General features: G+C 42.1%; 2 protein-coding genes across 2 annotated transcripts in view; one reads left to right on the top strand and one right to left on the bottom strand.

Annotated features, from left to right (window-relative positions):
- otol1b (otolin 1b) overlaps window positions 1-3,072 on the bottom strand; it is a 105,084-nt gene extending 102,012 nt beyond the window's left edge. The window contains exon 1 of the mRNA XM_072256960.1: window positions 2,931-3,072. Within this exon, the coding sequence (XP_072113061.1) occupies window positions 2,931-3,072 (142 nt within the window). The remainder of the gene's footprint in view (window positions 1-2,930) is intronic.
- The window catches only part of sptssb (serine palmitoyltransferase, small subunit B), a 40,398-nt gene continuing 27,765 nt past the window's right edge, over window positions 1,509-14,141 (top strand). The window contains exon 1 of the mRNA XM_072254593.1: window positions 1,509-1,593. The gene's annotated coding sequence lies outside the window, so the exon portion shown is untranslated. The remainder of the gene's footprint in view (window positions 1,594-14,141) is intronic.

Raw genomic sequence — 14,141 nt, forward strand, 5'->3', positions numbered from 1 at the left:
GGAATATCCTTGGTAGGAGATAACAGTGTTCCTCTGGTGACAAACTATAGATGAAATCACCTTAATGTCAGTTTAAAGAGAGCAGAGGAAAGGAGAGAAAATGATCAAAGGCACATAAGAGCAATTAAATAAGAGAATTTGAGGAGAACACAAACAAAGGAATGAAAACCTTTGCTCTGTCCACCACAAAAGGCAGGATCTCCTGGAGGCTACCATTTCAATTCAGCTTCCCGATCTCATTTTGACATGTCCATCCATGGCCTCCTCTGCTGTCATCATAAGGACAAACACTTCATATTCTCTCTGGGTAACTTCTAACTTGAAGACATGTACATTGATTTCTCTAACTTCTGGTAATTTCTCCCCTCTCCCTCCTTCTCTCTTTTTCCATTCTTCAAATTTGTTACCCTCTCACTCCATCTCTTCTGCCCACCGTCCCAGCTTCTCCCTCTCATTCTCCTCCTCCTTCTTGCATGGTGTACTGTCCTTCCTATTACATTCTTTCTTCTTTATCCTTTAACATCTACCACCTCTCTCTTCACAGCTTCCTACTTCATCCCGACTCCCCCACCCACCACCATTCCCCTCACCTTGTCTAACCTATCTCCAGCATCTGCAGAATCTCTTGTCTTAAGGAATGTAAAATCTGAGAAGCCAGCAGGTCAACATGCGACTGAGGAAGCTGGGACATTTCTTCTGAGATGATTGAGATCTAAAAGTATATAAAATAGTGAGCTGTCTGGAGAATGTGGACAGCAGGAGGCTGCTTCCTAGTTGTAGGGGTCAAACACTAAACGTCACAGGTATAAAGTGTAGCAGAATTAAGTGTGGTATGCAGAAAAATGATTTTGTGCAGCATGTGAGTGGAATCTGAATGCATTATCTGTGGATATGGTGGAGGTTAGTTTAATTATGATCTTCAAGGTGGTAATCATGACAAACTAGGGTGACAGCTGGGAATTTAGACAGCTCCTATGCATCTCTGCTTTAGCTCGTTTCAAGCTAGTCTGAACTGGCACTGTGATGATGCAATAGGGCAATCAACAGCCTGTTGGTGCTAACTGGAAGCTGAAATCATGATAATGAATTGGCTTCAGTAATCTTTTGTGCACCCAGCACGATCGAACAGGCACATTGTTAATTACTCATGCAATCTCAACCATTGTTTTCTAGTGCTGGTCTAGATAATCTCTGGAAAGTTAACTTGGTCTTCTGCAAAAGGTTATCCTGTTCTTCTGTAATAATTCAATCACTAAAATTCAGAGCTGGTTTGATGATACTCATCGTAAATTTACTATTATTCCTTATCATTAAAATTAAAAGGAATCCTCCAAGAATCTTTGACTTCATAAAAGGCAGCTGTGAGATGATTATTCATTCATAATAATTTCCCAGCAGCTGAACTTCTATATTACAGAGTATTTTAATGCTAATATCTTTGTTCTAACACTTATCTGTTCATTTTATTTTTGCTTCCATCGCAGTTGTGAGGACAGCGGCTTCCAAAGGGTGAACCTGTTTTGTGACTGGCAGCATTACCACTAGGCTGCTGTAACTTATAAGATAAAACTGTAGATTTCCTTCTCCAATCAGGTGGGTCAAAGTTCACATGAAGACAAACACATTGCAAGTATCTTGCTGAGACACTCAGTAAATGCATTATTGTAATTTGATACTGCATGGAATTCTGTTCAGTGTTTTAGACAGTAACCTGAAAGTCTAATTGTGAGAAGCTCCCTTTTGTTAACCAGATCACTGATTCATCGGTGGAATGATTTAATTTTCTCCAGTAGCTATTTTATATTTAAATTACAGAATACAGGTGTTAGCAAAGTGAAATCTGAAACCAACATCCAGGGCTGCATTATACAAAATTGATTTCAGAACCTCTGGAGGGAATTGCTGGGAATGTGGGAAAATAAAATGGAATTAGAATCTGATCGGTGTAAGTGAGTATTTGATGGTTGGAACAATCTCAGTGGGCCAAAGGGCTTGGTATTGTGCTGGATAGTTCTGTGACTCTCTATGGCAGTGATACTTAACTTTACAGGTTCAATCATTTCAAAAATGCTTTAAAGGGTAGGTAATTTGCTTTGTGTAAGAATCACTCCTATTTCAAAGGACGAACCAGCAGGAAGACTCCTATCTCAAAACTGTCTATCTTTTGCGTATCTTTCCATCGTTCAGCAAAACAGGTTTTTATGACACAAGAATACAGGAAATTAAAAAGGTTCTGTCATGAATGCTTCCAGTTTAGATAGCTATTTTGAAACATTTTTGCTTTGTTGTGCTGATAATGAGTTGCAATGTGAGTATTTGCACACGATATGCTTTAGCCTTAGCCCAGATTGTTCAGAATGCCAACAAGTATTCAGGTATGACAGCATCTGGAATGAACTTGAACTGCTTTCAACTGCTTCAGTTCTGTGAATACCATACTCAAACAGTCCCAAGTTAAGTTGAAAATTCATTTTGTTTGAATAGTCTGCTAATCTATTTAAGTTTCTACTATCAGAGTCATCTGCCACTTATATAAAAAACTTGTCAGTGGACCTTGCCAACCAGCCTTTCACACAGGTGGTCATACCATCCCTCTCTTACACTCCTCAGGATGGGACAGCATATCCTTGGTTTACTCTTGATGCTCCAGTCATAATTAGAGAATTAGTTACAATGCATTTGCTTCCTGTTGTTACGCCATGATCACCCTTCAAAGGCCAATCACTGATACCTTCCGTTTCTCATCTAAGTTCATTGCTTCATTTCTGAATACACTGACAAATATTACCAGCACTTCTTTTGTCCTCTACACAGTCTTTCTTATCATTCTCGTTGTCTAACATCCAGTACAGTAAAGCAAAAATGTTCTCAACTAATTATTCTGAAGTGATAAGCCATCATCTTTGTGCTTGTTGTAAACTGTTACTTACCAATCAATTCTCTACCTTCCTTTGGTAACAGAGACTGAACTGATTTGATGACATTTTTGCTCTCATGTTCAGCCGAGATATTTGTTTGTTCAGAGCTGCACACATTCCTCATTTCCACTCTCAGAGCATCACCTAGCTCCATCTTGCCTCTGCTTATCTACTACCAAGTTCTCACTGCCTTGGCCTGATCACCCCAATTGACATATTCTATCGCACTCACAGCTGCATTCCCACTAACTAGGTATCATTGACTTGAAGGTCAGATTCTCAATCAGGTTTAATATCATTGGCATATTTGTATATAATTGTTTGTGTATTACAGTACATATGTTTGGACTATTTGGTCTTGTTCATTGACCATTCAGAAATATGGCCGAGTGGAAGAAACTGTCCCTAAAATGCTGCGTGTGTCCTTAGGCTCCTGTACCTCCTCCTTGATGGTAGCAATGAGAAGTGGGCATGTTCTGCGTGATGAGGGTCCTTAATGACAGATGCCGCCTTTTTGAGACATCACCTTTTGAAGATGTCCTAGATGCTGGGGAGGCTGGTGCCCATGATGGAGCTAGCTTAGTTTGCAACTTTTTGCAGTTTTTGGATCCTGTACAGTGGCCCCTCCATACCAGACACTGATGCAACCAGTTAGAATGCTCTCCACTGTAAATCTATAGAACTTATCAGAGTCCTTGATGACATACCAAATCTTCTCAAAATCCCAACAAAATATAGCCACTGTCATGCCTTATTTGTAACTGCAGCAATATGTTGAGCCCAGGATAGGTCCTCAGACATGTTTACACCCAGAAACTTGAAACTGTCCACCCTTCCCCCTGTTGATCACTCAATAAGGACTGATGTGACTTCCCTTGACTTTCCCTTCCTAAAGTCCACAATCAAATCCTCAGTCTTACTGACATTGAGTGTAAGTTAGTTGCCGTGATACCTTTCAACAAGTTGATCCATCTCACTCCCATATGGCTCCTTGTTCCCATCTGAAATTCTGCCAACAATAGTGTGTCATCAGCAAATTTATAGATTGCATTGAGCTGTGCCTAATCACATGGTCATGGGTGCAGAGAGAGTAGAGCAGTGGGCTAAGCATGCATTCTTGAGGTGCGCCATTGTTGATTACCAGCGAGGAGGAAATGTTATCTCGAATCTGCTCTCACTGTGGTCTCCCGATGAGAAGGTCAGGAGTCCAGTTGCAGAGGGAGGTACAGAGGCCCAGGTTTTGAAGCTTATTGATTAGTACTGAGGGTATGATGGTGTTAAACTCTGAGGTTTAATCAATAAACAGCGGCCTGTTGGAGGTATTGCTATTGTCCAGGTGATCCAAGGCCAGTGAGACTGCACCCATTGTAGACTTATTGTGGCATTAGGCAAATTGCACTGGATCCATGTCCTTGTTTAGGCAGGAGTTGGTTTTGGCCATGACCAACCTCTCAAAGCATTTCATCATGATAGATACGAGTGCAATTGAGCGATAGTCATTGAGGCAGCTCACCTGCTCTTCCTGGGCACTGGTATGATTGTCACCATTTCGAAGCAGTTGAGAATCTCTGACTGCAACATTGAGAGATTGAAGATGTCCTTGAACACTCCAGCCAGTTGGTTGACACAGGTTTCCAGTGCCCTACCAGGTTTCACCATCAGGGCCTGATGCCTTGTAAGGGTTCACACTCATGAAGTTATTCTGATGTTAGCCTCCAAGACAGAGATCATAGGGTCGCCAGATGATGCAGGAATTCACACAGGTGTAGTTTTATTCTCCCTTTCAACGTGTACATAAAAGCCATGTATGGTTAGGTTTCATCATGTAAGAAATAATGGCCTACAAATCCTGGCAGAGCTGACGTGCATGAACACTCTGCTAGTCACATCTCTACTTTCTCTGCGTCATTCACACTTGATCTGCATTAATTCTGGATTAAGCAATACCTTGATTTTAAAATTTATGTTGATCACATTCCTTCCATATTTCACTAATGTCCGCCAGTATTATACTCCTCTGAAATATTTGCACTCCTCCCATTTTGGCAGCTTTACAGAGGAAAAGAGCAAGTTAATATTTGTTGCATTGCCAAAAAATCTACAGCAATTGAATGCAAGTTGCACTACACAATTAGATTGATGAGTCACGTTGTGAAAGCCCTGCAACAAGTCACCATGATGAGAGCAAATAAAAGCACGAAATCGGAGATTGTGCAAGAGCAGTGCAGCTTCATTGAAGATAGTGGAACTCAAAATGCAATCTTCAGCCTTAGAATGATTTGTGAGTGCATTATTAAAGTCCAGAAAAACCTATATCTTTGTTTCATCAATGATACCAAAGCTTTTGATGAGGTGAGACATGAAGAGCTTATAAAAATTCTTCAGTGCTTGGACATTGAAGCAATGTCCAGGTATCAGAATCATCAGAAATTTGTATTGGGAACCAAGAGCAGGAATGAGAGTTGAAAATGAGACAAGTGGTTTTGTCTAGGTTATGAGGGAAGTCAGATAGGGTTGTGTTCTCTTGCCCAGCCTATTCAACCTTTACAGCGAGAAGATTCTAAAAGAAGTTAGCAGAACTCCAGGCATGATAATTCGTGGATACAATTTGAACAACTTACAATACGCAAATATAGTGCTGATAGCTACTTCTAATGAGAAGCTTCAAGAAATACTAGATAAAGTCATTGAAAGAGGTGCAAAGTGAGGATTGACCATCAACTCCAAGAAGACCGAGTGTATAGTTGTCACAAAGAAGAGAGAAATACAGAAATGTGAACTGAAATGGACAGCAAAACATGGAAGTTCAATTACTTAGGGAGCAGAATAACATCTGACCATAGGGCTGATGTTGAAATTAGAAGGATTGGTATTGCTAAATGCATGTTTGAGATTTTGAGCATGATACTAAAGAATAACATAATTTCTATGGGTACAAAGCTCAGAGTGTTGTAGCTCTACATTCACTCCACACTAACATGTGGAAGCTAATATTGGACTATATCAAAGCAAAATGAAGAAATACTCAAAGTTGCAGAAATGTGTGATGAAAATATCAGAGAAGGACGGAGTGACAAACGAGGAAGTGTTGTAAACAAACAGATTAAGATGAGAGTTGATATCATCAATCAGGAAACAGCATCTGGAATTTTTGGGACATGAACTGAGGAAAAAAAAAATATCTTGCAGTGATGGGAAAAATTGATGGAAGAAAAAGTTGCAGTCAATAATGCATGACATTTGTGAGTTATATCAAGGGATGACCAGGCAAAAGTTTTGAAGAGATTATTGGAACTTCTTGGGTTAAAGATAGATGGAATCAGAATCAGAATCAGATTTATTATCACCGGCATGTGTCATAAAATTTGTTACCTTAGCAGCAGTGGTTCAATGCTAATAAGTAAATCAATTACAGTATATGTATATTGAATAGATTAAAACTCATGCAAAAACAGAAATAATATATAATAAAAAAATAAGGTAGTCCTCACAGGTTCAATGTCCATTTAGGAATGAAATGGCAGAGGGGAAGAAGCTGTTCCTGAATCACTGAGTGTGTGCCTTCAAGCTTCTGTACCTCCTACCTGACAGTAACAGTGAGAAAAGGGCATGCCCTAGGTGACAGGGGTCCTTAAAAATGGACACTACCTTTCTGAGACGCTGCTCCTTGAAGATGTCCTGGGTACTTTGTAGGCTAGTACCCAAGATGGTGCTGACTAAATTTACAACCCTCTTCAGCTTCATGATCACCTACGTCATATGACACAGCACATAGTGTCAATATTGATGACCTTCAGTTTTAATTATTCTCCCTTTGGAAGTTGTGCTTTCAGTTGCTAAGACACTAGGCTCTACCATTTCTACGTCTCTAATTTGCTTCGCTGCACTAAAATGCTTCTTAACATCTCCCTTCCTGTTCTTTTGTATTGTTAACCCTCCTGTGAATGTCTCAGAGGATTTTTTTACATTAAAGCTGCTGGTAAAAGCAAAAATATCATCACTCTGCTGTGGAACATGAGACATGTTTCTGGATTCTTACTTGATCAGCTGCTCTTCGATTGGGAGCTGAATGATAGCATAAAGGAAAGATAAAGAGGAGTCTAGGACTGGATGGCAATGCCTCAGAATAGAAGGATGTCCATTTATAAAAGAGATGAGGAGGAAGTTCTTTAGCCAAATGGTGGTGAATTCATTGCTACAGACAGCGATTAAGGTCAAGTCACATTTAAAGCAGAGTCTGATTGTCTCTTGATTAGCAATGGCGTCAAAGGAGTAGACGGGGAAATGGGATTGAGAGAGCTGATCAACTGACCATAATGGAATGGCAGAGCAGACTTGATGGGCTGAATGGCCTAATTCTGCTCCTGTGTCTTATGGTTTTATGGGCTGGACAGGGAGAAAGGGAGTGTGGAGCTACAGAGGGGCTGGGTGAAGGCACAGGGTTGGGGGAAGGTCATAACTATTTGTATCAGTTAATTAAGTTCAGTGCTTATATCATTAAATAAATGAAGACTCTTTGCTTCCTGCTATCTGAAACATCATATTCCAAGGTAGAGGACCAAAAGGACCTGTACTGTGAAGTACTATGTTCCGTGTCCTGAGTAGATAACAAAGTATAACTATACAGTAATTTGTAGGATCTTTAGGAGCACTAATAGATCTTGAGGTGTAAAGAAGGCATGTGGCATGCATCATTCAGGGCACAGATTATTAGGTAAATCGTATTGCAGCTCTAAAAGTCTTTGGTTAGGTGATATTTGGAGTACTACGTGCAACTCTGGTCACTGTCTTACAGGAAGGATGTGAAGGCTGTTGAAGAGATTGCAGGGATTGTTTGCCTGGATGCTGTCTGGATTGGAGAGCATTTGGCCACAAGAAGTTAGAAAAGTTTGGATTGTTTCTCTGGACCATCAGAAAGTGAGGAGCAACCTGACAGAAGTGAAGTATGTAAGATTATAAGAAGTATAGAAACAGTAGAGAATCAGAGACTTTTTCTAAGGATGGAAGAATCCAATGTCAGTAGGCATAGAGAGAGAAACTTTAAAGATTTAGAAGGTAAGCTTTTTTCAGATGGATAAGTGCCTGGAATGAAGAACTAGGGGAGGTGGTGAAAGTAGATGTGATAAGACTTAAGGAGCATTTAAGCAGGATATAGACCACGTGATGCAGATGGGATTAATCTAATCTGACATCATGGTGAGTCAAAGGGCCTGTTCCTGTGTTGTACTTTTACATGTATTGATGAGCTATACTCAGTGAGGCAATTAGGGTTCATTTCTAAAGTTTGAGTAAAAAATCTCCAATTACAATATGCAGAAGCATCAAAAACAACTTGGCCTTTATCATACTGAAGAACATTTGCATATCAGCTAAGGATCTTCTTCAACAAAGCCCTTGATGTTGTGTGAAAGATAATCAGACCAGCTCAATGGGTAGAGAGGGCTGACATAAAGTAGAGACCACCGAAGGGCTTCAGAATACTTGTAACTGAAAGACTCTCAAAACAAGATATGTGTAATGAAGTAGCATACCACCATTAGACAGTCCATAAAGCAGTAGCCAAAGTAGCCATGACGGCCTTGTATGCAATTTGAGGAAGGAAGAGAATTGCAAACAAGAGAAAATCTGTAGATGCTGGAAATCCAAGCAGCACACGCAAAATGCTGGAGGAACTCAGCAGGTCAGGCAGCATCTATGGAAAAGAGTTAACAGTCAACATTTTGGACCCAGACCCCTCATCAGTCCTGCTGAAGGGTCTCGGCCCGAAACATCAATTGTACTCTTCCCATAGACGCTGCCTGACCTGCTGAGTTCCTCCAGCATTTTGTGCGTGTTGCAAGGAAGAGAATTGAATGAGTGCATATGCTGAACATGAATCTATTAAGAAGTCATCGTCACATGTATCATCAATGGTATTTTTGCTTGTTTTTTTTCCATAATTCTAGATATATAATAGGGAACAAACATTAGCATTGAGTAGGGCACTGCCTTCAAGAACTTAGTCATCAAGTTCCTTTTTGCCTCAAAGAGACTAGATTGTCTTCCTCTGTCCATTTCCCCGCATAGCTGCCTGAGCTGCTGAGTTCCTCCAGCAGCACATTTTTTGATGGTCCCATCCCATCTCATCTCCTTCTCAGCTTATGATGTTAATACATGGTTAGTTCCTATTAGTTGAAGACTGATATGGGATACAATTCCACATTTTCACCTCATAAATATTGTTGTAGCGTGGATGAAATTACCAGAGAGACAGAGTCACTGGTAGATACAAAGCAGCTTCTTTATTCGACACAACAAGGTACAGCAGGCATCTTACGGACGGAGACGCTTTCCGCAGAAAGGTCTGTTAGCTCAATGTGGGCTCGATATTTATATGCTAAACACAAAGGCAATCGCTACTTAAAAGTTATAGGCAATACTTAGACAATGCTTCCTTTTGAAGCTACATACAAACATCACACCTTCGGATTTCATCCTTTCCTTCCGACGCCAACATGTCTGGGTTGGTATCCACAGCCTTTAGTTCAATCCACAATACATTTATCTGGTATTTTACGTGCTAACATAGAATAAAATTAATATTTATAATGTATAGATAATACTGTCTTTGAAACTACAGCATCTGGTCAAACTATGGTGCCAGAAGCATCTGATATTCACACTTTTAGGAAGCCCATTGTGGTGGACTCAATCCACAGTACTTTGTGAAATAGAAGTCTGGTGGCCAAAGTCATTTAAGTGTAAACAAATCATCTACCTAAAAAATCACTCTAACAGTCCCTCCTCTTGGCCCTCCTGGACAAAATTAAATTTGTATCAGGAAAGGCCAACCTAGGAGGATCTGCTCAAATAGGGCCACAAATATGCCCTGTCTCGAAATTCCTCCCCAATCTTACGTACCTCGATATCTATCCCAGCGTTACCTACCAAATGTTAAGCAGAGAGGCTGTTCCAAGTCTTTAGGAATGCAGCTCCTTTCGTGTGCCTGCAGGCTGACTGCATCTTAATCACATTCCTTTGTCTTCAGCCCTTTATCCTCTGGTCACTGAAACTCTCCTTCCAGGAGCACCCACAGGCTCTCTCATGTACAGGAAGGGGTTGAGGTGGCCTCTACATAAATGTCTGCAAGGACCTCTCCCTGGTGGCACCCCCTTCCGAACTGTCCGGTTGATCACTAGCCCAACTGCTGAAAAGGGCCCAGCTCCTCAGACTAGGGGTGACTGCTTTCAGATGCCGTGTGCAGTCTGACATGCCATCGAAGCGGTGGAACTTGCTGTCTCTGCTTTAACTCAAAAATCCCTCCTCATCTATTTCCCAAATAATTTTCTATACTATGCTATAAAATTAATCATCTACCTTCAGCACCCAGCCTTCTTTACAGAGTACCATCATCAACACACTTCAGCAGGCTATTCATGGTTTTCCAACACGATCTCAGTGTCTTCTGCCATGCTCTCAGTCTTTGCGTTTTCTCCGGGTATGTTTTCATCAGCTCTGGTCAGGTCTGGCATGGCCGGCTGGTGTTCCTCTCTTAGGATCTCTGTAATTACATGGTTACTGGTTACGCTTGGTTCCCCACTCTGTCTGTGGGAGCAACAAGAGGGTGAGTTGTACGCCTTAACCTGAGTCCAGTGTTTCCACTGGCTGCCTCACCGAGTCTGTACACACACACACACGTATCGTTGGTTAAGAGTACCATCTGTGGTCCTGTCCACCTGGGGGCAAACCGTGGCCTTTCTGGCAGCACCCTCACCATAACTTGGTCGCCAGGCTGCGGAAGAACTATCCCCTTTCCCTCTGGCTCTTTCTGATCAGCGATGCGCTGTTGTTGTTTCGCTCGGTCCTTTAATTTCCCCCCGCCTTTTGGCAGAGGCCCTGTGAAGTCTACTTGAATGTTTTCCCAGTGTCCCCTCGGCCATGGCTGATTTGCCAGCTGTAGCTTTCTGCCCTTACCAGGGTTATGCTGGGCACAAGTGATACAACGGTGGTAGAATTTCCCAACACTCCCATGTGTCCAGCACCAATCTGGCCCTCCTTTGCTCCTTTTCTCCTCCATTTTTCCTTCTCTTCTGCCTCTACTTCTTCATATAATTTTACTAAGCTGGCTTCTGTCATTTCCTTCTGCACACTTGCAATTTCAATTGCCTCTTGTTCCCCTGCTGTCTTATTCGCAGTACTGTCTGCCCTGGGAAAACTTTATGTTCTGGAGTGGCCACAGTCTCTCTAAGTGTCCCCTGGTGTTTTTGTTCCTTCGCTATACCCTGAACAGTGGTCAGTGTGTCAGTTTGTATAGGGTCCTGCTTAGGGGGTTTATAAAGACCCTCCTCTATTTTAACTGGGTTTATTTCTACTCAACCACAATCTTGCTTGTGTGTAACCCACACTGCTGGGAACTGCTGACAAGGTAACCCATAGACACCATCCGGGCTGCAGAATCTGGCGATCGGGGCAGCTGCGACTATGCTAGGCAGGCTGTGTATTCTGTTGGTTGTATTCGTTCGCTGCCCCTGACTCGTCCATATTATTTCTCCCTTTCCCGAATCTATAACAGCTCCTGCTTCCCTTAGGATGTCTATTCCAAGGATCGTGCCCTCATTATTTGGACATACCCAGAAATACACTGGAAGCTGCACTCCCCCGATTTCTAGTATTTGCTTCTTGCTTCTTTCTGCTTTTACTGTTTTCCCTCCTACACCCCTGATATAACTGGCCTGTCCGGTTGTTGGTAAGGGCAAGTCTGTTATCGATACCGATGCCCCTGTGTCCACTAACATATTGCATCGCCGTCCCCCTAACAATGCCATTGTGTACATCCGTGAGTCACCGGTGCTGGCAGTGGAGCCCACTGCCACATCTGTTTCTGCTTTAAGAGGCGCTGTTGCTAACTCTTTGATCCGATTGACAGTCAGACTGGTTGCTAATGGGGTGAATGACTGGGTGTCTGCCATGACTTTCACCTGGGTTTTCCCCCTCCCTTTTGGACACTGTCTCCAGCCATGTCCCAAAAGGCCACAGCTGTAGCATATCAACTCCTTCACTGTCTTATACCTAGTTCAACAGTCCTTTGCTAGGTGCCCTGGTTGCCGGCAAGCAAAACAAACTCTCCGGGACATCACAGCAGCTGCATCCACTATACCTACTTTACGATTTCTCTTGCCTTTTCTTTGGTCTATCTCACTGGCCCACGAAACTATCACAGAGTAGGTGGACCCTACCATTATGCCTAAATCTAAAACATCCTGGTGAGCTGAGCTCAGGCCTTCCTTCAGCATTTTTAGGAAGACTTGGTCATCCCTCCCTGGATTATCCAACCCAGAATACTCCTCGTATGCTCGATATTTATGTTCTGCATAATCCATGGCTGTCTCGTCAGCTTTTTGAATCACTGCCATTATCATCACCCAGCTACTCTGGCCTCCCCCCAGCCACTGCCTCACTTCCCCTTTAAAAGAACGATATCTTTCTTCATTACTGGCACTCCCGGTAGTTGTCCATGTACCATCCCGCACCCCCGGGCCATTCTGTCCCACATATTCCTCGGGCACTTCGCTTTCACTAACATATGTATATCTTTAGGGTGCATCTGATGAATTTCAACCATTTCCTCTAGTTTACACCAGAACTCTGAATTCCCACAGGCGACTTTAAGTGAGGGCAACTTGAACAAAATGCTCTGTTTCTCCCCAGGGGTGAGGGGCTTATGAATAGTCATAATCAAGGCCAAGGGTTAGCTCAGATCATCAGGGTTCTCAACCTAACGTTGCCTGACTTCAATAGGTGCCATTCTGGTAGATCTATCTGGGTAAAACTCTCCCTGAGATATCCCCACACTACGCAAAATATCAAAGACGGGTAGCAGTTAAACAGTACATACTTAAAACCACAGAGTATGTATTCCACAATCTGCCAATTTTGAGTACCTGAACTCATGATGCCTGCTGTATTCCTTTGCATCACACTTGCAAATGCATACACTAAAATGCAGCTCCCTGGACGAGTATACACGCCCCTACTCTGGTGTCCCGCACCGTACCGTTGGTTACCACCTTTCACAACAGGTGGTCCAAGTCTCACCAAGTTAACCAAGTCAACATGCAAAGATTCCTCACTTACATAAACACACATGCACACGCACACACTACTTTAATATCTACCAGTTCAGCTCTCCACGTTCGTGATACCTCGTGTTCCCACGTGTCCACCGACCGAACAGATCCAAGTGTGAGTGTTATTTTAGAAAAATACTCACCAACTTAAGACTGCTAGGAACGCTGGCCACACGACGGGTCACGAAGGTATCCGACTTCTGACACCAAATGTTGTAGCGTGGATGAAATTACGGGAGAGACAGAGTCACTGGTAGATACAAAGCAGCTTCTTTATTTGACATAACAAGGTACAGCAGGCATCTTACAGACAGGGACGCTTTCCGCAGAAAGGTCTGTTAGCTCAATGTGGGCTCGATATTTATATGCTAAACACAAAGGCAATCGCTACTTAAAAAGTTATAGACAATGCTTAGACAATGCTTCCTTTTGAAACTACATACGAACATCACACCTTCGGATTTCATCCTTTCCTTCTGACGCCAACATGTCTGGGTTGGTATCCACAGCCTTTAGTTCAATCCACAATACATTTATTTGGCATGTTACGTGCCAACATAGAAGACAATTAATATTTATAATGTATAGATAATACTGTCTTTGAAACTACAGTATCAGGTCAAACTATGGTGCCAGAAGCATCTGGTATTCACACCTTTTAGGAAGCCCATTGTGGTGGACTCAATCCACAGTACTTTGTCAAATAGAAGTCTGGTGGGCAAAGTAATTTAAGTGTAAACAAATCATCTACCCAAAAAATCATTCTAACAAATACCTTACTAACAACCCTTTACCATGATTTTCCATGAAAATCCTTTGGAAGTCATTACTAAATTCTTTTATTTCCTAACACAAGAATATAACAATAATCTCTTCATAAAAGTAATCAGCAAAGAAGACATAAGAGATTCTGCAGATGCTGAAAATCCTGAACAAATCCGGGAGGAACTCAGCAGGTGAGGCAGCACCTATGAAGAGAAAAGTTCTAATGAAGGACGTCAGCCCGAAACATTGAACGTTGATTTCCCTCCATAGACTCTGCCTGACCTGCTGAGATCCCGCAGAAGTTTGTGTGTGTGTGTTGTCTAGCAAAGCAATCTGTTGAAAGAACAACATC

The sequence above is a fragment of the Mobula birostris genome, chromosome 4 (assembly GCF_030028105.1).
Source record: "Mobula birostris isolate sMobBir1 chromosome 4, sMobBir1.hap1, whole genome shotgun sequence".
NCBI lineage: Eukaryota > Metazoa > Chordata > Chondrichthyes > Myliobatiformes > Myliobatidae > Mobula > Mobula birostris.